This window comes from Chlorocebus sabaeus, chromosome X (genome assembly GCF_047675955.1).
Source record: "Chlorocebus sabaeus isolate Y175 chromosome X, mChlSab1.0.hap1, whole genome shotgun sequence".
Lineage (NCBI taxonomy): Eukaryota > Metazoa > Chordata > Mammalia > Primates > Cercopithecidae > Chlorocebus > Chlorocebus sabaeus.
In genome coordinates this window covers 50,666,966-50,694,017 of record NC_132933.1, presented here as the reverse complement: position 1 = coordinate 50,694,017, position 27,052 = coordinate 50,666,966, and the positions used below count along the sequence as shown (strand labels likewise).

At 42.1% G+C, this 27,052-nt stretch overlaps 1 protein-coding gene across 12 annotated transcripts in view; it reads left to right on the top strand.

Moving 5' to 3' along the window:
• Nucleotides 1-10,190, top strand: part of GPRASP3 (G protein-coupled receptor associated sorting protein family member 3) — a 39,109-nt gene extending 28,919 nt beyond the window's left edge. For 4 of the 12 annotated variants that reach the window (XM_073013509.1, XM_037988743.2, XM_037988742.2 and 1 more), the window contains 3 exons: nt 5,326-5,437; nt 5,558-5,654; nt 6,432-10,190. In XM_073013509.1, the coding sequence (XP_072869610.1) occupies nt 6,729-8,372 (1,644 nt within the window). In that variant the 5' untranslated portion in view covers nt 5,326-5,437; nt 5,558-5,654; nt 6,432-6,728 and the 3' untranslated portion in view covers nt 8,373-10,190. Of the gene's footprint in view, nt 1-2,878; nt 4,969-5,080; nt 5,191-5,325; nt 5,438-5,557; nt 5,655-6,431 lie in introns of those variants that run through there. The other 8 variants (XM_073013507.1, XM_073013506.1, XM_073013508.1 and 5 more) reach the window with 6 other exon arrangements.
• The last annotated feature ends 16,862 nt before the right edge of the window (nt 10,191-27,052 follow it).

Below are 27,052 nucleotides of genomic sequence, written 5' to 3'. Positions count from 1 at the left end.
GCCAAACTAACCTTGGGAAGGAATTTAGTTTATAGTTTAACTCTGAAACAAAATTGATAATAGCCCTTTCCCAGTCGGGGGCGGGGTGTGGGATACCTTCTTGCCTGGGGACCAGTCTGCCTTCCTAGGCCTAACAAATTAGCTACAAGATTAAAAATTATGGTTTAGGGGCCATACAGCCTCCAGCTGCGAGTCTGAACCTCCCCAAATTGCTCCTGGGAATAACATAACTGTTGAAAAACCTAAGATCAGTACTTGAGATATTTTGCAGACCCTGCCTTCCTTGTTGGAAGCAAGTAAAACTCCAAAAAAATAAAGGAGTTGTACAGCAAACTAAACTTTAGTTCTCGATCAAATTTTGGGAGATCAGGGATTCTCGGGGGGGGGGGGGCTTCCAGGCCTCTGCAAGTTGTCCTATTGGTTTGAGCCATAAAGGTAGCTCAAGCTGGTACCAAACACCCATAGGAGATTCCTCAAGGTCAGGGGCACCTCCACTCAGAATCCCTTTGCGGTTACCAAAATATGTACCCCAAATATCTGAGACAGGTCTCAGTCAGTTGAGGAAGTTTATTTTGTCAAGGTTAGGGATGCTTCTGTGACACAGCCTCAGGAGGTCTTGACAACATGTGCCCATTGTGGTCCGGGCAATGAGACATCAATTAATACATGTAAGATGCACATTGGTTCTGTCCAGAAAGGCAGGACACCTCCAAGAGGGGAGGGGGCTTCCAGGTCAAAGGTAGATAAGAGACAAATGGTTGCATTCTTTTGAGTTTCTGATTAGCCTCTCCAAAGGAGGCAATCAGATATGCATTTATATCAGTGAGCAGAGGGGTGACTTTGAGCTGTCTGTCTGTCCTTTGTCCACAAGGAATTTCCTTGTGGATAAATGGTGAGGGATGTATGTAGCTTTTTTTTTTTTTATCTTAGTAACTATATTTTTTAGGAATAGAATGGGAGGCAGATTTGCCCTAAGCAGTTCCCAGCTTGACTTTTCCCTTTGACTCAGCGATTTTAGGATCCTGAGATTTATTTTTCTTTCACAATAGATATATACTTATAATGCACACTTTCCATAAACCATATGTATTATTGTACAACTTGCATTTTCACTTTGTATTTTGAGTTATTTCCATTTTGGTACATATAGAGCCATTTCTTTTTGATATCATAGTAGGGTAGAATAGTACTTTATAAAATAAATTTATCATACTTAGTTTAATGCTTTCACTATTGATGGTCATTTATGTAACCGCGCGATGGGTTCTTCCTGCCAGCTGCACAAACAAAATTAATTCAAGGAGACCATGGCATTGCGATAAAGAAAGAGTTTAATTGATGCGGTGCTGGCCACACCAAATGGGAGATGGAGTCCTGTCTTAACTCAATCTCCTGAAGAATTTGGGGGCTACGGTTTTCCAAAAGTAGTTTGGGGGCATGGGAGTGGTTAGGCAATGGGTGGTTGGTGCTGATTGGTTGGGGGTGCAATCATAGGGGTGTGGGAAATGGTCCCCCTATGTGCTGAGTCACTTCTGGATGGGGCCTCAGGAGCAGTTGGTGGGTCAAGGTGGAGCCAGACATGCAAGAAATCTGAAAAGATACCTCAAAAGGCCAATCTTAGGTTCTACAATAGTGATGTTATCTGCAGAAATAATTGGGGAAGTTGCGTATCTTGTAACCTCGGAATAATGGCTGTCAATCCTTTATGTCTACACCTTAGCAGGACTCAGGCTGCTCCATCCTCCTAGCCTGGTGGTTTCTTATTAGCTTTACAAAGACAGTTGGTTACTTTTTGGGGAATGGCTATTATCATTTAAACTGTAAAGTAAATGTCTCCCAAAGTTAGCTTATACGCCCGGGAATAATTAAGGGCAACTTGAAGGCCAAAGGCAAGACAGGTGTTAGCCAGATCAGATCTCCTTCACTGCCCTAATTTTCTCATTGTTATAATTTTTTGTAAAGGTGGTTTCATTTACATTATTTACAATTAATTGCTATTAAAAGAAATTATGCATTTTAATATTCTTGCATATATTTACTTAAAGCATTATACTGGAGAAAGAAAATTCACATCAGAATCTGCAGGCCTATGTCCTTCATATTTAAGATAATGTGTTAAAGTTTTAATGCTATTAAGCTTAAAGGACAAAGCTAATAAGAACACACAAATGTTAAGAATCATAACGTAAAGTGATTCATCAAAAAGTAGTGTGACATGCAATTGAAACTCCGGTTTCTCTTAGTATGACTAATATCTCCTAAGTCACATATATTGGTGTGTCAGATTGAGGCATCCACAAAGGGAATACAAATGACCAGGAAAAATGATCATATTTTTCTGCCTCTTTGTGCTCTATATTTTGAAATGTAGGTGTTGGTATTATTTCTAATATGTGTGTGCTTCAGGAGTTGCTTCACAATCTGTCTTCCTCTCTTGCTCCCTTCCAACACTGAAAAACCATACAAGAGCAGCCGTGGGTGGCATACTCTGGGCTAAGCCCTGGGGTTACAGGTAACAAAGATAAAGACACACTTACAAATTAGCATTGATCTGCAACCCACAGAAGGTACCATGGAATTATCATGACTCAGTAGCCCCTCACCTCCTTCAACCCTTGACTGACTATACCGTCTACAATGTGCTGAGAATACAGTGGTGAACAATACCAAAAGGGTACTTTCATTCAGGCAACTTCCAGTCTAACAAACTCCCCACCACTTGGGAGAGTAAAAAAAGGTATATGTTCAGAAGAAAAAGGCACATACATGCATTAGGCAGGATGCAGGGCTGGGCCAAAAGGAGGAGTTGAGGAGCGCAGCTGGGATCTGGGATCTGCCTTGAGGAAGTGTGCGAATAGAGGTCCCCTCTCCTGACAGAACAGTGGAGAGGCGCCAAGACCATCCCTAGGTGGTGCCATCAAAGAGAAAGGGCTGTTATGACCTCCTGCGGGTCCTGACAGGGAAAGGCCCTCTTTGGGGGGCAACTGTGGGGACGGCGCAATGCCAACGTGAGCCACCATTTGAAATGAGAAAAACCGGTGTGGCAGAAAGAAATGAGTCTGTACAGACCAGTGGTTGGTTTCCTAGGGTCAGAGGTCTAGGTCTACCTTCTTTTAGAAGAGGGGCAGTGGTGAGGCCTTGATGGGAGCCCCCTGCCCCAGAATTCACTTAAGAGCGGGTGTACCTTCCTCCCCTGAGTGGCTCCACGAAGCTGGGAAATAAATGCACAAGAGGACCACCCTAGAGGCCCAGGCCTTTCTGGCCTGAAATTGCCTCTCCCCTCCCAGACTGCAGTGCTGACACCCCCTGTCCCATTAACATCCAGGAAGGAGGGTGAGAGGGCTGGGGAGAGGGAGGGGGCAGACACCCAGCAGGGGAGTTGGGGCAGGGGTGCAGACACACTAAGGGAAGGTTTGGTATCCATCCGCTGATCCCTCCAGCGCAGCTCTTCCCAACCTCCTGATCCGGTCCCCTGCCCGGGCGCCCAGCTGTCCGCCGGTCCCATATATTATAGCAACGTCAGAAATGTGGTGGTGGTCGCCACGTTAGGGTCCCCGGGGGCCTCCTGAGGCACCCTGGTGCCAACCCGCAGGGCCAGGCTGGGGCTCGTCGTGGCCCCGCCCACCTCGGGGTCGGAACTAAGGTGGGCCTGGGAGGGGGCGTCGAGCACTTTCGCGCAGTATCCCTCCGCTCCCCTTCCCGACACCCTCGCGGCGAGTGGTTCCTGCCGCATCCTGCGCAGCCCCTGCCCAGTTTGGTGCAGAGGCGTAGGGGGCGGGACTCGTCTTTTCCATACGGATCGCGGGGAAAGCGGTGAGAATCCAAGTGAGGAGCCGCCAGAGGAGAGCTGAGGAGAAGAGAGGGAGGTCGACGACCTGGGCCCTGGGCCGCTGAAGGCAAGTGGGGGTGCGTGAGGTTGGGGTGGTCCGCCAGGGTGGACCGGCTGGCAGCCTGCCCCGCCGACCCTGACAGCCTGGCAAGGAGGAGACGATCCGGTCGGAGCCGGGCGCCGGAGAGAGGTGCGCAGTGCCCGAGACCCCTGGCGATGGGAGGCGGTGACCGGTGAGGGCCGGGCCAGGCCAGGCCAAGGGCTGAGAGGCTGGCTTGAGAGGCACCGTCAGCTCGTCTGGAGGAGAACCGCTCTGACAGCTTCCCAACCAGCTTTGCAGGCGCCGGCGCTCCGCCCTCGACGGTCTATGCCCGGAAGGGGCTGTGGGGGAGGCTCCTTCGGGAAAATGGCGGAGCGGGAGCCATTGTAGGGGGCGCCTGGGAAGGTTGGTTGGGGCCGGCGTCCCAGCTCTGTGCCCAGCCCGCGAGAGGTGGGCCGCATTCACTACTCCGGGCCCTGATTCCGGAAAGGGGCCTGTGGGACCCTTTTCCTGGGTGCTGTCCATTCCCACAGGCTCCAGGTGGTTGTCAAAGTCTCCTGTCTGGGGGGTAGGTCTGGTGGGTTCTCCAAAACTGGAACTTTGAGTGGGTGGATTATGAAGACACTAAAATGAAATGTTTATCCGCCTTTTAATACCACACTGTTTTATTGCCTTACATATTTAGATCCCCACACGCAGTTTTGTGCAAACAAATAGACAGGGTGTGGACTTGGTCGAATTTCATAACAGTAGTCCATGTAAATAACAGGGTAGTATTTTTCCACCTTTCTTGTTCAGGATCTGTTTTCTCAACATGCTGATCCACTTTAAGTAATGTAATGATGCGTGAGAATAAGGGTTCCAAGTAGAGGGGAAATCTCTTTGAAGGGTCAATTTAGAACATTTGAAGTCAATCTGCTTCTTCAATTTCTGGTTCTGGAAACCAAAACTCCATCTCCAGCCATTCCTCACAGACCGTCTCATTTTGGTACAGAAATAGTCCCACAGAAGAATTCATGGCATTTCTGATGGTGGATATCTGAGGAGCTATGAGAGTTGGGAGACTTCATTTACTTAGTTTCTGATTCTCAAAAAGGAGGTATTAGAATCCGAATTCTGGGAATCTGTCCATTAACCTGCTATTTTTCTACCATTGTTAACATAGTCTCTTGGGGTTATTTTTTTGCTAGTTGCTCGTCTTCTTTTTGTAGGGTGTGACTCTTCTCTAGCTAGAGAACTCTTTGGTGGGAAGGATAGCATCTCCTGAGGACCCCTGCTGTATGAGCAGGCTGACATGGGTGGTGAATAAAGCAGGATCTAGGTATGCATGGGGAAGGGGAGGGACATGCACAGATGGTATTAAAATAACAGTCTCCATTATCTTCCCTGCCTGCCTCCTAAGTACGATTGCCTATGTTCCACTACCTATTTCTGCACCTCATTTTTTTTTTTTCAGGAAAGGAGGTGTAACTTCTGTTGGGAAAATGACTGACTTCAAAGTTGGCAGGAGGTGTAATCAGGCTGCAGGTCTTGGGGTGATTAGGGAATCATTGAGGAGGAGCAGACAGGTGGGAGACATTTAACATAGCCTTGAATATTCAAAAGCATATGTTATAACCCTTGTTATGGGCATTAGATCATCTTAGTCTCTTCTGTTTTCTTTCCTTTGCCTTCCTTTCTATCCTTAGGTCTGTTCCTTTCTAGGTTCCTGTAGAGATCTGTATGTAGCTGTTCACTTGGAAGTTAATTAAGAAAGAGAACAAAAACTGTTCATTTGGATTCAAGGTAGGTTTATGTGTGAACACCCCTGTTGATTGGGGTTATGGAGAGGCTGTTGCCAAGTGGGTTAGACCAGATCATATCTTGGAGCCACTGTCTTTCAGCTTTCTGGTCACTTCTGACCTCACATTTGTGTACAAGTGATGGGGTGGGGTGAGCCAGGATTATGCTGATGAGGTAGATACTGGGGCAGGAAATGGGAAAAGAAGCCACGAGGAGTACTAGGAGGCCAGAAGTGTTATATAACCAAAGCCCTAGATTTGGGAAGGCAGAAATTAGGTTTAGAGATTAGAGTGTAGGTCTGTCAACCAAATACTCAGAATTCCAGTCCCACCTGTATTTTTGTCCATAGGCCTGCCCATGAGTTAACTATAGGGCATATCAACACTGGAAACAGGGAAGGAGGAAAAATTGCACTAGATCAATGCAGGTTGGTGTGAGTGCTGCCTGAATACATCTGTGAGGTCTAGTGGTATGTATTTTAGTGGTGGACCTACTAGCATGGGTCCAAAGAGACTGGGCATTCCTTTAGCCTTTCTCACTCTCAGCAAGCTTACCTGCCATCTTTGTTCCTGTTTGATGCAGAGTAAAAGAACGACAGTGCTTGGGCAGAACATTGTTGAGCATTAGTGGCAGTGTGCAAGGTATAAAATGAAGTAGCAGAGTTTTTTATTAATTCACTTCTACACAATTCATTTCTACTCTATGTCCTTCTGTGTGGCTGTTTGCATAGAGAAGCACAGTTGGACAAGACTCAAAGCCAGTTTCTTTCTTCAACCTCAGGTCCATCTCCACTGGTGGCTGTGGTGGCTTTGGATTGTTGGAAGACCATCACCTTCAGCAGGTCTGCACTTGGGAACAATCATTCTTCCCCAGCCCGAGCGTGCCTCTGCCCTCTATATCATTGACAGAGGCTGTATGTTTGGAAAGAGAACTTTGTGACTGCAGAACTGACAGTTGACTCTAACTCTTGCTACCAAGTTTTTCCATTACCCAGTGAAAGAGTGTTAAGACTTTGACCTAGGACACATTGAGAACCAAGGCCAAGACTGGACAGGGCCATATAACTGGACTTCAACCATGACTGGGACTAAGAATAGGACAAGAGCCCAGGCCAAAACTGAAAAAAAGCCTGTTACACAAGCTGAAGCTGGAGCAGAGAGGGAGGCTACTGGTGTTGTTAGGCCTGTAGCCAAGACCAGGGCCAAAGCCAAAGCCAAGACAGGGTCTAAGACAGATGCAGTAGCAGAGATGAAGGCAGTGTCTAAGAACAAGGTTGTTGCTGAGGTGAAGGAAAGAGCTCTGTCAGAGCCTAAGACTCTGGGCAAAGCCATGGGAGATTTCAGTTCCAAGGCTGGGAATGAGTCCACCAGCTCCACATGTAAAAATGAGGCTGGTATTGATGCCTGGTTCTGGGCTGGGGAAGAGGCCACTATCAATTCCTGGTTCTGGAATGGAGAAGAGGCGGGTAATAGTTCCAGCACTAAGAATGATAAACCTGAAATCGGTGCCCAGGTCTGTGCTGAGGAGTTGGAGCCTGCGGCTGGGGCCGATTGCAAACCCAGGTCAGGGGCTGAGGAGGAGGAGGAAGAGAATGTTATTGGGAACTGGTTTTGGGAAGGAGATGACACCAGTTTTGACCCTAATCCTAAACCCGTGAGCAGGATAGTTAAGCCTCAGCCCCTGTATGAAATTAATGAAAAAAATAGGCCCAAGGACTGGTCTGAGGTAACTATCTGGCCCAACGCCCCTGCTGTAACTCCAGCAGTGTTAGGATTTAGATCCCAGGCACCATCTGAGGCAAGCCCTCCTTCATATATTGTTCTGGCTTCAGCTGAAGAAAATGCCTGTTCTTTGCCTGGGGCAACAGCTTGCCGCCCTTCTAGGAACACTCGCTCATGCTCACAGCCTATCCCTGAGTGTCGTTTTGATTCTGACCCCTGCATCCAGACCATAGATGAGATTAGACGTCAAATCAGGATCAGAGAGGTAAATGGGATTAAGCCATTTGCTTGTCCTTGCAAAATGGAATGCTATATGGATTCTGAGGAATTTGAAAAACTTGTTAGCTTACTTAAGTCAACTACTGATCCTCTTATTCATAAAATAGCACGGATTGCAATGGGTGTCCATAATGTTCACCCGTTTGCCCAAGAGTTTATTAATGAAGTGGGTGTAGTGACACTTATTGAAAGCTTGCTCAGTTTTCCTTCCCCTGAAATGAGAAAAAAGACTGTAATTACTCTGAATCCTCCTTCTGGGGATGAAAGACAACACAAAATTGAATTACATGTTAAGCATATGTGTAAAGAAACCGTGTCATTTCCTTTGAACTCACCCGGACAGCAATCTGGATTAAAGATACTAGGACAACTGACTACTGATTTTGTCCATCACTACATTGTTGCCAATTACTTTTCAGAGCTTTTCCATTTGCTGTCCTCAGGAAATTGCAAAACCAGAAATCTTGTTTTGAAACTGCTTTTAAATATGTCTGAAAATCCAACTGCAGCCAGAGACATGATCAATATGAAGGCATTGGCAGCATTAAAACTCATCTTTAACCAGAAAGAGGCAAAAGCCAATCTTGTTAGTGGTGTGGCCATATTTATTAACATAAAGGAGCATATCAGAAAAGGCTCAATTGTAGTTGTTGATCACTTGAGTTATAATACACTCATGGCCATTTTCAGGGAAGTTAAAGGGATTATTGAAACAATGTAAAATGAGCCAGAGATAGAATGTTTTGAGCCATCTCTAAACTCTAGCAGGGTGTACATTACAGTGTACACATTATACACTGCATCTTTAACACAGAGTCACCTGTGACAGGCTCTAGGTTTGAGCTAGACTATTTTGGGGGTATCAAATGAATATTATACCTTGGGCTGAAAATGTTTGATTTTTATCTTGTCTAGATTGGCATATTTTTAACATTTTACTTAAGATAGCGAACCAGTTCATTTTAAGTAAGCTAACTTTTTCATTAGTATCTGCTTAGATACACCTGTGGCTTAAAATGGCAAAAAAGAAAATATCCTTGAGTTTGTAATCTAGTTACAGAAGTAACGCATACACATACACAAAGATAACAGTACCTAGAGAGAGAATGTGTGTGAGTGTGTGTGTCTCTGTGTGTGCACGTGCACACTCATGGCCGAATGTGCGCACTCTACATAAAGGAGGCAGGGGTTGCTATAGGATATTTAATGTAAGATAAACTACTATTTTTCTCCTCTTCCAGCTGTATCAGATACTTGTTCCACAACACAGAAATGACTCAGAATCTCAGACAAAATGTATTATTTGTTCAATTTTGATTTTGCTACTACATTCATAACTCTTAAATTGTTAGGCTGTTTTATTTACATAAAAGTTATCTCACAAAAGAGAAGGCAGGAAACATTTTGTGAGTGCCTATTCTATGTCAAACACTGTGTTGGCACCATATTTTACAAGTTTTTTTCCTCTTCTCATAGTGAACTTGTGAGCTAGTTACTTGTATTTTTATTAGAACTCATTATTCTGGGTACCCTCCAATGAGAATTAGAGAGATTAAATACCTTTTCCTAGATTCCCACAGCAGGCAGGTGGCGTAGCTGTTTTGTCTGACACCAGAACCTATCTCACCACACTGCTTTATAGTCCCCCTGAAGGGCATTTTGAGGTGGGGGGCCTTCAAAGCTCAGAGACTGGTTTTAATGGTTTAATTTTGCAATAGATCATGTCCATGCCAGGTGTTACAATTCTTAACTTCCTTCAAATTCGTGTGTCTATTAGACATTTGGCTACATCTGGCTGGAGGTCAGGAGAAAATTCTGAGGTGAATAGATGGATTTTATCTGGCAGTGTCGAAAATAGTAGGAGCCCAAAACTTTGTTCACTGAGTAAGATGTAGATTTGGAGTCATCAGCAAGGGAAACTTGTTAGGTGTCCTTTGTATCTTTTTCTATCCATTTGTATTTTTTCTTTCCCAAAGAGCCGAAATCATTTTATACCCTGAATTTAAAAGGTAATTGCTTTTTTCCTCCTTGCAAAATCATACCTTAATTTTTTTTTCTTTTTTACCATTTATGATTTATTCTCCTGTGTGTCATATGAAAGGCCAAGGGGCTTTATCTTTTACTAGTAGGCAAGCCTGGGCATTTCTGCATTTGTACCAGCTAACACTACAAGATAAACTTAATTAGAGAAATTTAGACCCAGAATTGCAGCCTCAACAACACAAAACAGGAAAGCTAGAAGAGGTTGCTGTGTCAACCTACGAGATAGTGATTCTTGGAAGTTGGTATGGACCAGAAAGCATTCCCAGGACATTTAGGCTATGGCTGAGTTCTCTAAGACTCATGGTGGGAGTTATAATCCCTGGTCTTAGCTGATGTGAAAGTTTCTATGTGTGAAAATATGGAGTTATATGTTTTGAGATTTTCTGCCAGTTAAGAAACTAAAACAAGATCATACTGTAAATGTTTGTAACTTGCTTCCCCCCAGTTGTACACTGTAAACATCTTTGCATGTCAATAAATATGCCTCTACAACATATTTTTGAATCACTTTATATTTTTCTCTGTTAACCGTTGGTATATAGTGTTGTAATCCTTTATTGCATATTCTCATACAATATACACATTCTTTTGCAAAAATAGGAATACAGTGTTGAGACTTGCCTTTTCCTCTTAACAGTTGTCTTTTCAATTTAGTGTTATATAGATCTGTCACATGCTTTTTAATCTAATAACTTGACGGAAATATAATTACCATACATTAAGCTGCATGTTGAAAGTATACAGTGTGATCAGTCTTGGAATATATATACACATAAAACCATAACCACAATCAAAATTGTAAACATATTCATCACCCACCAAAGTTACTTTTTTTTTTGAGACAGAGTCTTGCTCTGTCACCGAGGCTGGAATACAGTGGTGCAATCTCGGCCCACCAACCTCTGCCTCCCAGGTTCAGGTGATTCTCATACCTTAGCCTCCTGAGCAGCTGGGACTACAGGTGCATGCCACCACATCCAGCTAATTGTGTGTGTGTTTAGTAGAGGCAGGGTTTCGCTATGTTGGCCAGGCTGGTCTTGAACTCCTGGTCTCAAGTGATCCACCCACCTTGGTCTCCCTGAGTGTCAGGATTACAGGCGTGAGCCACTATGCCCAGCCTCCCCCAAAACTTCTTAATGCCCCTTTGTAATCCCTCCCTCCTCTCTCTCCCTGTGTTCCTAACCCAGGCAACCATGGGTCACTTTCTGACAAAATAGAATTGTTTTCATTTTCTGTAATTGTGTATAAATGGATTCATACGGCATGCACTCTTTGGTCGGGAGAGGATCTGGCTTATTTCACTTAGTGTAATTATTTGAGATTCATCCATATCATGTGTCTCACTATTTCATTGCTTTTTATTGCCAAGTAGTATTCCACCATATGGCTTTACCACAGTTTATTTATCCATTCACCTGTTGATGGACATTTGGGCTGTTCAGAGTTTGGCCAGTATAAGTAAAGCAGCTATGAGCATTTGTGTACAAGTGTTTTTATGGACATAGGCTTTCATTTCTTTGGAATGACATCTAACAATATTGAATCATCTGACCCATGAATAAAATCTCTCTCCACTTATTTAAGTCTCCTTTATTTCTCTAAGCAACATTGTGTAGTTTTCATGCAACATGCCTTTTTAGCAGCTGCATATATTCTTTTATATGGTTGTATCACATGTTATTTAATCCGTTGCCTGGTGATGAACACTTACAGGATTTGGGAAGCATGAGTAATTCTATGATTTTGTATTTAAATAAATCTTACTCTATAGGTGAGGAAGACCAAATTTGTGATTGGTAAAGAAGCAGCAGTCACTAATATGAGCCAGAGTGGGGCGGGGGGGGTGGGGGCGGTATTTCATCATTTTTATAATTGGGACAGTGATTTTCTGTGTTAGTACATGATTAGAGTAGTCTTGCTTTTGTCTTGATACATGACATTCATAGAGTAGCAGACCAGGCTACTCTTAAATGTCAGGCTGCTTTTATTCTTGTCATGAATATTTACAAATATTTATGTATATTGCCTAATTGACCTTCAAAATGAATCTCGCCAGCCTCATCTCATGGAGCATGAATGTCTGTTTCTTCATATACTTGCCAACACTTGGTATCACTGTTTTTAAGTTTTGCTACTCTCATAGACAAAATCATCTCATTGTTATTTTTATAACAACATTTTAAAGATTACGTAATACTACATATTATGGATGTGACAATTGAATTGCACCTTTATATTCTGTTGGGTTAATTATAGGTATGTGAAGATGGACCCCATTACTTAGTGGGTGGAGGAGAGTGGAGTATATATATGTCTGTGTCACTTTGCCTATTTTCTTTATGCCTTCTCATTGCTGTCCTTCCCACGGGATCTGGAGGGCCTTGCAATTATCACCAACTGACAGCTAGAAAAGTTGTATCACTTTCTACCTTGGGAACTAGATTTAAAACAAGAATGAAAAGTTTAGCTGTGCTGACATTCTGTTACAGAGTTCAGACCCTGAACTCTGTTATGGACCAACACTCAGGCAACAGCTATAGTGACTAGACTAGCAAGTGATATGTACACACAACTACAGCTCAAAACAAAATGGGGCTTATTAATGAGACAAGCACAAATGCTTTCCAGTTAGTTTTATGAAGATAACATAATTGTGTTTCTATTTCTTCAGTTTAAAGAGTTGGTCATTTTATAAAATCAGCTTCAGAGAAGTGTCATAATTAATTGTGAGTTGATAAAAGTCTTCAAGATCACAATGCAAATTTTGCTTTAAGATTTTAGCTTATCTCTGGACACCTGCTTTCAGCTCAACAATGTGCTTGCTGTCTTGTGTCAGCAGCTCTTCTGAAAGGAGCTCTGGCCACCTCTCTCCTAAAGGTGCCATGTCCCTCTCAATGGTAGTTGCTAGGGTTTCCCTGAAGGAGAGGAGAACTCCAGAAACTTGCAAACTGGAAGAGCTATTTGTTTTGTATGTTGAACAACTCATTTAGCAAACAAAACTAGGCTGTTCTCAAGTTGTGAAACCCAAAATAAAGCAACATATAAAAGACTTGGATAGAAATATTTTTCTTCTCCAGAAAATGTTAATATTCCATGCAGGAGGGAGAGACTGACTACTCCTCAAGGCCCAGTTAGGTCCTTTGTGGAAAGCTCTAAAATGTTAGGAACAAACAAAATGCCTAGTATGTTAGCAATAAACAGGAAAGAAGAGTAATGCAGAAAGCAGTAATGTGTTTCCAGGTGCTCTGCTTTGAATTAGGAAAGAGTGCTATTCCCTCTCCTTGTTGACAACAAAATGTCATTTTAATGGGAAATTGAACTGGAGAAAGTGTGCTTCACTAGGCCCATGCTTTATTATGTAGCTTTTATGTGTAGCTGTGCTATTGTGGTTTAAGGATACCAAGAATTAATCTTTTATCAGAACCATCTTGATTCTACAAAATATGATAATGTGATATGAGTTAAATTGCACTCCTTAACAAACATCAAATACTTTTTTTTTTTTGAGATGGAATCTTGCTCTGTGGCCCAGGCTGGAGTGCAATGGTGTGATTCCGGCTCACTGCAACCTCCGCCTCCAGGTTCAAGTGATTCTCCTGCCTTGGCCTTCCGAGTAGTTGGGATTACAGATGCCCACCACCATGCCCGGCTAATTTTTGTATTTTTAATAGATAACGGGGTTTTGCCATGTTGGTCAGGCTAGTCTCAAACTCCTGAGCTTAAGTAATCCACCCACTGTAGCCTCCCAAAATGCTGGGATTACAGACGTGAGCCACCGTGCCCGGCCTACATGAATACTTTTATAATGGCCTTCTGGAAAGCCATACACTTATGCTGCAATTGTTCAAAACATTGAAATTGCCTTCAGAACCAGTTTCTATTGATTTTATATTTATGATTAACACATTATAATTGTGTATATTTATGGGTACAGTATGATGTTTCAATGCATGTGTACATTGTATAAGGATCAAATCAGGATAATTACCATATCCATCACTATAACTGCCTTCAGAACCAGTTTGTGAGTTATACAAGGACACCAGGATCATCACTTTATAGCCGTGGCTATATATTGAATATTTTTGTACTCAAGATCAGTGCTTTTCCATCTTCGTCATGTCCAAACACACACAGAAAAAGAGTATTTGTATGGGATAAACAGACACATCTGTTCCCCCTTAAAGGCATCAGCCTCAAGGACTCCAGCTGCCACATTCCCACCTGCAACTACTGTGAGCACTGAGGAAGCAGTATCTTCAGCACACCTGTAACTTATTTCTAGCATGTGATTGGAATGCTCTACTCCAGGTCCATGGTTTTCAATCTGCCTTTCCTGGAGTCTTAGGATTCCCAGAAATGCTTCAAAAGGCACTACAGAGGCTCAGGGGAGGCTGAGTGGGTTGGATCTATGTGCTTCCCACTACTCTCAATCAAAGCAACTTAGCTTTGGGATTATGTGTAAGAGTGTATTTGGAAAAAATTCCCCCCGTTAAAAAATTGCTGTGACCACTTCTATAAATATCCATTCATCCATCCGTCTTTAAAAAGAATCTGCATCTAATGGTTGAGTTGCCCTTCTGCATATTCCTAACACTGACAGAATTACTATCTACTGATTTTTTTAGTTGATGGAAATCTATTCATGTTACTCAAAAGATTCCCATGTTCAGGTATCACATAATTTATTAAAAGCTCTAGCTAATACCTTCAACTAAAGTTTGTAAACTTATATAAATTCTATTTTTGAACAAGTGTGTCACACACATGGCAGGCAGGCAAGAGTAAATAGTAGTTTTGAATACAAGTCCCAAATGTATCATTTTTTTGTTTTGATGCCAGAGTTCTCAACTTCCTCGGCAGTATTTTCTGTCTGCCAAAAGCATAGGCCTCCACTGTACACACGTCCATTTGTGCAAAGGTTCCCCTAGGAAACATTTCTAGAATTTGAATTTCTAAGTCTGAATAGAACATTTTTCATCAGTGGTGAAGGTGTAGAACAGTGATTCTTAACCCTGGTTACATTAGAATCACCTGAAGAGCTTTTAGAAAATAGTAATGCCCGGGATCCGCTCCCAAAGATGCTTATTTAATTGGTCTGGAGAGGAACTTGGGCCTTGATAATTTTTAAAACATTCCCTAGGTAATACTAATGAGCAGTCAAATTTGAAAACTGCTGTTGTAGAGAATCAGGCAATCTCATAAACTGCTAGAGGTAAAGGAGAATAATTTGGTGTAACCTCTTCTAATGGTCATTTGCCAATATCTATTAAAATGTTCATATTTTGGAATGAGAAATAAATTAATAGATATTTATCCTACAGAAAAAATACGTAAAAGTGGACACAAATATTGTATAAATACGTTAATTGTACCAATGTTTGTATTTTTGAAACTAGCAATATTCAGTATATCCACAAATAGGAGATTAAATAGCTTACAGTAGTTCCATAGTATGGGATATTCTGCATTAAAGTAATCAAAGAGATCTATATATACTAAAATATGATCTTCATTTTGAAAATGCATGCAAAGTCAAAAACTAGAATGACATATAAAATATCTAATACATTTATAGCTAGTGGAGGAACTAGAGTGTTTTATTATCTTTTTGTTTATCTTATTTCTCTAATTTTTCTTTGGTAAACAAATACTTATGTAATAAAACATACAACCTTAAGGAGAAGATCTGATAAGGAAGCATTTGTTAGACAAACAATTGAGCATATACCCATAAAGGAAATATCAATTAAATGGAACTTCTCAGGCCGGGTGTAGTGGCTCACACCTGTAATCCCAGCACTTTGGGGGGCTGAGGTGGATCACTTGAGGCCAGGAGTTTGAGACCAGCCTGGTGACATAGCAAAACCCCTTTCTACTACAAATACAAAAATTAGGTAGGTGTGGTAGCGCATGCCTGTAATCTCAACTACTCAGGTGGCTGAGGCACAAGAATCATTTGAACCCGGGAGGTGGAGGTTCCAGTGAGCCGAGATCATGCCACTGCACTCCAGCCTAGGCAACAGAGTGAGACTTTCAAAATAAAATAAAATGAGATAAATGGAACTTCTCTATGGGTGAATTATTGGGACAAGATATAAAGTCGAATTTCATGAACTCATATTAGTCTAGGAATTATAAAATATCATAAATGAGAAGATGTAAATATGAGCTAAAATTCACAGTAATCGCCCAAGTAAATGAGATATTTAAGCAATCCAGAACCTTTTCTCATCAAGTTGATTAAGGGAAATAATCTCCCAAGGTGTTGGGAGGCTAATAGGAAAGTGTGTGTTTCATAATCAGAACCCGAGAAATCTGACAGACACAAACTTTGAAAGTGTATAAGTTAATAATCAAAAATTAGCTGGGCATGGTGGCAGGCACCTGTAATGCCAGTTACTCAGGAGGCTGAGGCAGGAGAACAGCTTGAACCCAGGAGGTGGAGATTGCAGTGAGTCAAGATGGTGCTACTGCACTCCAACCTGGGCGACAAGAGCAAAACTCTGTCTCAAAACAAAAGAAAAAGAAAGTATATAAGGTGATGAGAAATGTTTTGTTCTGCAGAGGTCAAGGGAGGTCGCAGATCTTGGATGGCCATTACATATATTATTGGCAATGCAAAGAGTCAGTTTACATCCAAACACCATACTTTCTTTTAAAAATGACTGCATCAAATAAGTCTTTTGAAAAGCAAAGAAAATAATTATGTTTTTATCTTAAACTAGTAACAGAAGCAATCAGTTGCTGAATGGTCTGTCACTTTATATTCAGTAGGACCTCCCTAAACAGGATTATTCTGTGAAGTAGCATGGTTGGAATGAAAAGTAGCTAAGGAAGACATTTCTTCTTTTCTTCCTTGTAATGGACATTCTGTGCGCCCTTTAACACAATATGGTTGCAGCATCAAAAGACACAATTGATTAATAGTCATAAAACTTCACAACCATCGTACAATGTGAAAAACTGAGCACTTAGCCTCTATGAAAGGTTTGTTTATTACATGAATGAAGGAATGAATGAATGAGTTATGAGGCACTAGGTATCGATAGAAACAATTCCCTATCTTTAAAGTGGAAGTTGAGAAGAAAACATTAGTTCCTTGAACAGCCAACTACCTTTGCCACCAGTAGGTTTATTCATACAAAAATCTCTGAATGGAAGCTGTGGTCTTTGAGATATTTCAAATTATGATAGAAACAATGCAGTGAATTTGAGCAGGTCCTTTCTTTAGGACTGATCTACAAAATATGATAATGCGATATGAGTGTAATTGCACTCCTCTACACTATAAAGGACCTCTACACTGATCAGGCAAACCTCACAATTCAAATGAACCAATTCAAACTGCATATGTGAGCTTCTCAAATGTTCTTGTAGGTATAGGCTCAATAGAGGGCTGTTTGCTATTAAATATTGGAATCTTAATATACAATTTTAATACTTTTATCATTTGATATGTCCTATATATTATGCTGTGAGGATGAAAATACAACTCCATTTTCTTTTGAATATATATTAAAAATAATAATAAAAATTATTTTTACCCAGTGATTTGAAAATGCCACTTTTATCATAATAAACATTTATAAATGCTTTGGTCACTCTCAGTGGGCTTTCTATTTTATTTCATTAAATTATATATTGTTGTATTGGTTTTAATTGTTCTTGCCTTGTAATTTGTTTTAGTATAAAACAGAGAAAGGGTCTCTTCATTATGCTTCTTCTGAATGGCCATCAGGGCTAGGTGGTATTATTCCTGTTTCTAATGGAAGTAAGGATGGGTAGAGTGACTTACTCAGTGTTATAAAGTAAGAATGTTGTTGATATAGCCCAGGGACCCAGATTTCATGCCTCCCATTACAGCATTCTGTTTGTCAGTATCGTTATTTTGCTTTATTCTTTTGTGGGATCTTGTCTCTCTGTACCTTGAAGGATATAACCAACATCAAGTTCTCTTGCTTCTCTGCTGCTGACAGGGGGAAAAAAAAAGGAAGCAGGAATGTACACACACCAGTTACATATAAATGGGTGGTCTTTCATCCCTATCCCAATTATACCATCCTAAACATTCTACAATACAAAAAATGATGCTGAAGGTCATATATAATGTAATATGTGCTTATTTCTCTGTCTGATTCTAAAAGAAATTCTGATGTATTTAACAGTCATGCTGCAATCTTACCAGAATTCTTAGACTGAGTCACTACATTCAGTTCAATTAGTTAAACAAAAATTCCCAGAGTGTTTGGCCCTGGCTGAGGCTCTACAGATATATGTTGCTATGTGGTAGGACACCATTGTGGTTAATACCAATGTGCTTTGACACCATAGAGTCTGGGCTAGGGTACTGCCTCTGCCCCCTACTAGCCATGTGGTCCTGGATAAGTGTCTTAACCTTTCTGTACCTTGAGGTCCTGATCCATAAATGGGGATAATACCTTAAAGAGCTGTTATGAAGCTCAAATACATTAATGTCATTAAAGTACTGAGCATGGTGTCCAGCATAGAAATGTAGGCTAGGATGGACCTTCATGTTTTTTGTTCATCTGTCTTAATGTTGAAGCTGCTTTTGGGTCTGGCTTTACTTGCTGCTCATATAACCAATTTCTACATTTTTACCATTTAAAACATGCCTTTAATAAAGGGGAACAAAAGCTAAGCTCTAAATTTTGGTTGAAACTGCAGATTTTGATACAGTTCATAAGAATGACTGTACTTCAGTTTGAGAAACTCATGTAAGGATGAAAAAAGACTGGAGACTCTCAATTCTGTATGCCATATGCATTGATTTAACAAATATGTATGGAATATCTATTATATGCCAGGCTCCAGAAGCCCTCAAACCATATCTTTATTACAAAAATTTCTTCGAGGGTCCAGACCCATGTATTCAAATACCTATGAGAAATTTTATCTAAAGCAGTGATTCCCATACAGGAGCAATTATGCTCCCTAGCTCCAGGGACATGCAATTGTCTGGAGACATTTTTGGTAGTCACACCTGGGGGTGCTACTGGAATCTTATGATTAGTGGCCAAGGAGGCTGCTGAACATCCCCCAATGCCTAGGACAGCCCCCACAGCAAAGAACTCTCCAGCCCAAAATGTCAATAGTGCTGAAGTTGAGAAAACCTGCTCTAGAACAGGGCAAATGTTACTATCCACACCTATCTGCAGAGGTTATTGGTGGAACCCAAGGTTGGGGTCTGACCACCATGGATTTGAATAACCATGCTGTCTCTTATTGGGCGTGTGTTCTTGTAAAATATATTTAACCTCCATTAGCCTTAGGAGAGCCTGCCTCTGGGGAGGAATAAGTTTAAGCAGGGAATATTGATACCTAACTTACAGAACAGTTGTAAGGACTTAGAGAAACAGTGTGTGAAGTGCCTAACACAGTGTCTGGCCCATCGTAGGCCCTTGAAGTGTTGGTTTTCTTTCCATCCCCCTTTCTAACTTCTGCTTCTGAGATGACTTTAACTACATAGTGAGTGATGACTAAACTACATAGTGCTAAGCAGCATAATTGTGTTCTAAAGAGCTTCTGAAAACAAGGCAACAGAAAGAAAAATAAACTCACACAGACCCACATTATGTATAAGAGTTGGTGCCTCTTCTGTGTTGTGGCATCGTGCATTGTAGGTGGGATGGGGAAATGTCACCCCATTTCTGTAGAATCAATGTACCTTTCCTGACCCTCTTTGGGCCCCCCTTGGAGAGTGAATGTCAGCAGTGGCCATTGACTGGGTATCTGGGTTGTTACTGTGGCTCCATAAAGACAAATCCCCAGGGAAGAGCAGAGCATGAGGATGGGTCTTCTGGAGAGAGCAATGGAGTGAAAGGCAGAAGATGTTGCTTCCAGAGCCTGACAAACTGCTTTCTGTGTGATGTGGGTAAAACACGTACCTTCTCCTGGCTACAGACTTGGTGTTAGGGCATGTGAGTTGAGGGGATCTTCTAGCAGGCCAATTTTGGGTATAAATCATTTGACTTGCCTCTTTCCAAGCATTTCTGCCATCATATAAGTTCTCATATTCTAGTGCTGCTGGAAGATTAAATGAATTAAACTACCTCAGAGGAAATCTGCGACATTGCTGAGGCAGAGGGTCAAAGTGTGCTGGTGGGACTCCTAGATGGCCCTTATCACTTCTGCTTGGGAGGGGCACACTCCATTTCGCCTCATAGCTCATTGGCCACATCTAGTCACAGGCCCAGGTCTGATGTCAGTGGAGTGAGGTCAGTGGGTGCCTCAGTGCACTTGAACTGCCATAACAAAATACCTGAAAGTGGGTAATTTGTAAACAACAGAAATTTATTACTCAAAGTTCTGGAGGCTAGGAAGTCCAAGATCAAGATGCCAGAATATTTGTAGTGTGGTAAAGACTCTGTCTGCATCATAAATGGCACCTTCTTGCTGCATCCTCACATGGTGAAAGTAGCGAACAAGTTCTCTCAGGCCTCTGATAAGGGCACTAATCCCATTTATGAGGGCCCTGCCTTCCTGGCCTAACTACCTCCTAAAGGTTATTAGGTTTCAACATATAAATGTGTGGGAGACACAAACATTCAGACGAAAGAAGTGGGCCTAAGAGGGACCCCAAGGACCTGCTGGTACATGTGATTTCACAGCTAGGTTTCATGGACCAGGAAACAAGATTTCATCTCCACCATCATCTTCCTCAACATGAGGGGTTATTGAGTGATAGGGGACAATACTAGGGAAATGTAAAACTATCATCTTCCAAATGGGAAGCTGCTGGTGATATTGTGGGGAGGGCAAGAATGGAATCACATTCAATTTCTATCACTTCTCTGGAGAGGGTCTTAGTCCCTGTGAGAAGGAGCTTGGTCATCTGGGAAATAAGATGCACCACATTATCTTCTTCACAGTACTGTCCCTAGGGATACATGAGAAAACCTGTCAAGTGCCTATGGGAGATAGTAGGACTTCAACACATAACAGGCCTGGCTATTTGCCCCCTTCTTCCCAAAGAGTAGATGACATTGACCTAAACCAAAGGGCATTACTGCCATAGAGAGCTTGTGGAAAGGTAGCAGCAAGAGCTGAAATATATCCCCATAACCTATGAGCTTTGGGCCAGTTCTGAGTTGTGGGATGAGTTACATGTGAGAGCTGGGGAAAAGGAAAAATAAATCACCATACCATTTCCTATAACTGCATCTGCCTTCCTATCCTCTTAATTTATCATTCAGTTTGACACTGGAGGAGCAGTTTCCCAATAACTTTAAGGTAGAAGGGACACCACAGGGCAACATGACAAGAATACTGGATGGAAGACTAGAGTCATAAGACCAGACACATTATGATCCATGATTATGTCTGTTATATGGCAAAAGGGAGATGATCAGCATAGGCCTGACCTAATTAGTTGAGCCCTGTAAAATAAGAGAATTTTCTTCTGCTGTTTAGAGCAGGGCAAGTCAGAGATTCAAAGCACAGGAAGCCTTCAATGTGCCATTGCTGGATGGAAGAAGGAGGCCACGTGTCAGGGAAGTGGACTAGCCCCCAGGAGCTAAGAATATCCCCAGCTGACAGTCATCAAGGAGATGGGGACTGCAGTCCAATGGCCACGAGGAAATGACTTCTGCCAGCAACAAGAATGATCTTGGAAGCAGATTTTTACCAGATCATCCACATGAGACCTCAGCGGAGCCTACACAGGATCCTTGATTCTAGCTTTGTGAGACCTTGAGCAGAGAATAAGGTCATGCTGGACCAGACTTCTGACCTACCGACCTGTGAGCTACTAGATGGATGTAGCTTTCAGACACTAAGTCTGTGGTTACACACCTACAATAAATTAATACATTCCAGTTAAGTTAAATTCATATTCAATGCATACACAGTATTTTTGTTTACATGTACACATGTGTATAGATGATAATTGGTGGAAACATAATTACAGTTTTTGTTAGTACATGGTGGGATTAAATGTTATCGATATTCATATTGGTATTTGAATGCACTTTCCACATTTTTTAAATAGACAATGGGTTACTTATTAATCAGAGATAAAACATATTAGAACTTTGTTCATGTCAAATTTGATTTCAAACTTTTCGAAAGGTATTATAAATATGATAGTAGGCAAACACGTACACAACCAAGGTTATGAAACAAAATATTATAGAGTGGACTCTCGTGTGTGAGTTCCCTGATTGCCTCAGTGCCCCCAGAAGGAACCACTATCCAAAATTTCTTGTTTAGTCATGAATACATCCCTAAACAAAACACAAAATTGCTTTGCATATTTTTATCTCTAACTATATAAGTAACATTTATATGTCAATTATTGAAATGTTTTCCTCTGAAAATAGTGTTTCTGAGATGTTTCTAATCAGGTGACTTTGGGACTATTTTGATATTTACCCATGCTCCTGTGAACAGGTTTGCTATGTGCCAAGATTCTGCAATGCACATCTGAGAGAGCAACAGCTGACAGAGCCTCACATGATTCTATTGTGGGTGCTGCTCAGTATCTCCACAAAGAAGTTGTACCAATTTGTCCACTCCAAGCTATGTATAGGGTTCTCCTGGCCCCGACATTTCAATTCAAACAGGATGCAATGTAAACACAAACTTGATGATTGGGTTTTCTTTTCAAACTCTAGAATTATTCCAAGACATATTCTAAGGTATAATGTGGAACCATTAGCTAAGCATTTTTAATGCACCTGTGAAATACACTATTTAAAACATAATACAATAGAGAAAAATAAAATCTAATGTGCCAATAACAGGATCTCAGAATAAAAAATATTAAAAATATGTGAAACCTATTGTTTGCACAGATCAGGAAAAACAGATGTTTTCAAATTGTTGTTGGATGGAATATATACTATTAAAGAGATTTTAAAGTTCAACTAGATAGGAAGCATTAAAAATGTTAAATGGTCATGCTCTTTGACAAAACAGTTCCACTTCTGGGAATGTATCCTCCTGATAGGGCCTCAAGAGTCTCCTGCTGTAACTACTCATGTGTCCTCACTGCTCAGGGCTGAGATGACCATTTCCTTAGTTGGCCCGATGCCTTCATGCCCCAGATCCTGAGTCATCTACCCCTGGATCAAAACAGGAAAATCAAATCTGAATCATGGATGGATGCCCAGCCTCGAAGGACCATCCACTCATTCACCACAAACATTGATATAGAGCAATGCTCAGGTTCCAACTCCTGGAGAGACTTGTAGACCTCAGACCTCATCCCAGTCTGGGAGAAATCTTCCTTCCTCTCCCATCTTTGTGTCCTGAGAGGCTCCCACTTCCCTACCAGGTACAAGCAGCCCAGTCCTTTCAACAAATTAAGTTTTCATAAAGGATGGAAGAAACACTGGCTCCAGAAGGCTTCTGCTTTCAGCCCTCTCACAAACCTCCCCTGAGGTAAGGAGAGGGGGCACCAACCCTACTGCAGGGAGGGTAAGCAAGGAGCACAGAGATTAACCTCCTTAACAGTACATGTCTGGATACATTTGCTAAAGGTCTATCACCAGCAACTCAAGGTGCCCAGGCTGGCAGGTTCTATTCCTGGCTCTGGCAGTGGGCCTGGTGAGTAACCTCCTTGCCATTCAGCTCTGTGTTTAGGAGCATGTGTTTATAGTCACTGACATTCATGAGGAAGACAGGATACTGGTACTTCACTAGCACAGCTGTCATGAGATTAAATCCAGACACTAATGTGAAGAAACTGGAGCTGGGCCCAGCTAAACCATCTGCCTTACAAAATAGTAGCTGTCTTTCCTCCTCCAAGCAGGGAACTCATGTTGCTCTGATCTGCCACCTCAGCCAGGGCCCCTTAAGTGGGCGTACATCGTAGTCACCTTGATGAGTCTTTTCTAAACCCTCAGCTGAAACTCCCTTGTTGGTGGAAAAACAGGACTTTTGCATCAAAGATCATTAATGTCATTAACTTATTATATGAGCCTTAGAAAACAGATACATCCACTTGGCACCAACAGTATATGTGAGCGTCTGCTGGCTTTTCATTCCACCAACGCCAAGTATTACCAACTTTTGTCTTTATTGCAATCCGATCTCATTTTCCCCAGACCTGTCCCATTGGAAGAACCAGCTCAGATGGTCATTAAACTTACAGATTCACAGGATCATCCCCTGCAATTGCCAGATTTAGGAAATAATAAGACGATTTAAAAATTTTATTTATTATTTATTTCATTTACTTTTATTTATTTAATGAAAACCCAGTTGGATTTTAATTTTAAATAAACCAATACTGCATGCCACATAAACTAAAAAATATTCCTATTAATCTGGAATTTAAAGTTAACTGAATTCATTTTAATCTGGTAACTGTACATATGCAGGGCTCTGTGGAGAGCCAAGATGCTCAGGTCAACAGCCTTAACTGAGCTCCCAGCAGATGCCAACACCAGTCATCATTCATGTGAGTGAGCTCTCTCAGATGTCCCAGATGAGTGGAACCTCCAGATGACTGCAGCCCCAGGTGACAGACATCACATAGAGCAGAAAACATCCAGCTGGGCCCAGTTAACACACAAAATACTGAGAGAAAATAAATGGCTATTAATTGGGGGTGTTTGTTAAGAAGGAATGGACATCTAAAACATTATGGTTTTGATGAACTTTCCCTCGTTTTCTGTGATGTGTTATCATTGGATAAGAAAGGGATTTTCTTATCCTTGAAGACTTAGTGAAACTTGGTTATAATTGTATCAGCTGATTGTTGGGTTACATGTGGGTACAGATTTCTGAACCTGTTATCAATTCCTTCTTGAAGGGATTCCCAAGGGCAATTTACATGATATCTATTTTTCATGCTGGTCTTAAAATTTGAAACCTAACTCCATAAGATGAATTCCTACTGCAATCATGTGAACTAAGATACTGAGAGGGTGTTGCTACAAACCATTCTATGAGGAAACCTGAGAGGTTGTCTTAGTGAGTATTTATTCTGAACAAGGGCCATTTAATCAATTTTAGAAGTGTTTCTCAAAGAAAGTGTCCTGAAACACTTTCTCCTGCTATAGTGATAACCCTTGGCAAGGAAGTAACTTTCCTTGGGCACACATAGACAGGGCTCCTTTAGGAGACAGCAGATAGATATACATTGCAGTCCTTGGTTTTTATGACTATTCCAATGCAGCACTGCTGGGTGGATAAGTCTGTCCAATACTAGAACTTATAGTAAGCCCACGTGACAGCAAATCTAAGTCACATTCTCCAATATCACCTTATAAGAGATAAAGTCAATATATGTTTCTCCTTATTCTTTTCCTATGTTTCTCAGTTGGTTTAGAGCTCAGACTAGAAGCAGAAGAGTATTTTGGGGGCCCCTTAAAGAATTAAGCATTGTGAATCAAGAACGATAGGAATAATTGTGGAGTCTGTGAGACACAGAGGAGTAAACCTGTGGGCTTATTATAAGTCCCATCCCTGAAGGCAAAGCTGAACAAGTGCCTCCTGAAGGGCAGCTTACTACCAAGAATTTGAAGGGAGAGGGCTTCGGCAGAGTATCATGTTTCTCCTTCCAGATTCTCCAATCCGATAAGTCATTCCTGCCATAGAGAGGAGTGAGTGTGTAGAGGCTACATGTATTTTTGTCATGGATGTATTTTCCACATGGAAAAACATACCAGGAATGAAGGATAAGAATTTCCTTAAGGCAGGGCCGGGCGCGGTGGCTCACACTTGTAATCCCAGCACTTTGGGAGGCCGAGGAGGGTGGATCACAAGGTCAGGAGATGGAGGTCAGCTTGACCAACATGGTGAAACCCCATCTCTGCTAAAAATATAAAAATTAGCCGGGCATGGTGGTGAGCGCCTGTAATCCCAGCTACTCGAGAGGCTGAGGCAGGACAATTGCTTGAACCTGGGAGGCAGAAGTTTCAGTGAGCCGAGACTGCGCCACTGCACTCCAGCCTGGGTGACAGAGCGAGACCTCATCTCAAAAAAAAAATAAAAACATAATTTAAAAAAAGAATTTCTTTAAGGCAAACTACTGTGTGTTTTAATTGACTGGATTCCTGCCTACTAAATGATAATATTATTCTAGTCCAGCCTCCCTGAAATAACTGTATTATTACTCAAATGACAGTTTTTGTGTTTCTAGATCATTCAGTCACTTGATTATAAACAATATCTCTGTTTTCTGCCACAGATAACCAACTGCCTAGCATAGTGTGTGAGTTGTACATGTTCCTCTTCAGAGGGCTAGCTCATCTCCCAGAGTCCTAGGACACCTCTCTAGACTTCTGTGTACTGATGATACTCCTCTAAGGTCACTTTTTTTTTTTTTTTTTTGAGACAGAGTCTCGCTCTGTTGCCCAGGCTGGAGTGCAGTGGCCCCATCTCAGCTCACTGCAAGCTCCGCCTCCTGGGTTTACGCCATTCTCCTGCCTCAGCCTCCCGAGTAGCTGGGACTATAGGCGCCCGCCACCACGCCCGGCTAAGTTTTTGTATTTTTAGTAGAGACGGGGTTTCACCGTGTTAGTCAGGATGGTCTCGATCTCCTGACCTCGTGATCCGCCCGCCTCGGCCTCCCAAAGTGCTGGGATTACAGGCGTGAGCCACCGCGCCCGGCCCCCTAAGGTCACTTTTAAAGCAAAATTCCTGACAACGTGGACTTTCCTCTGCCGTAATGGGTAGAGAGTCTTGGAAATTGCCCGGATCCCAGCCTAGTTCCTCTAATTGGTATGTTTTCTCAGGGAGTTATCTGAAGAGTGGAGGTGTTTTGCTTTAAGGGAAAGCCTGGGGATGGAGGAGCGGGTTGTGTGTAGACATTTTCAGGTTTGGAAGATAAGCCAGTGCTACGCGGTTGCCATAGTAACCTGACGTCATATTAGCGACGGTGACGACTTTTTAATGAGACCAATTTGGCCTGGGTAGAACAGCAGTGTCTCACCTTCAGGCGTTTGGACTCGGTGGAGGTTGTGAGTGCCCAGCAGTGTGGGCTGAATCTCCGTGGGGTTTAGGGAGACGAAAGGACCCCAGATCGACGTCCCCTCGTTCCCACTTTGGAGATCGGCGCTCTGGCTGTTTCGTGAAAGAGAGAGAGGTGGGTCTCTTCTGGCCCCAGTGAGCGTGGTGTCCTGCTCCAGGGTGTCCCGGGGCTACTTTCCATGTAAAGGCGGGACGCGGGAGGATGAGAAAGGTAAAGACCCTCTCTGAGCCCAGTTTCCCACTCTGTAAACTGGAGATAAAAATGCTCACCCATAGGATTGCTGGAACCTTCAGTGATAACATAGGTGCAAGATGTTAGGTAGCCCTGTGGTTATTGCAGGATCAGCAATGCCTAGATGAAGTCAGACCTCTTCTTGTTCTGTTTCAAACTTTCTTACGGTATAGATAAGGGAGAAA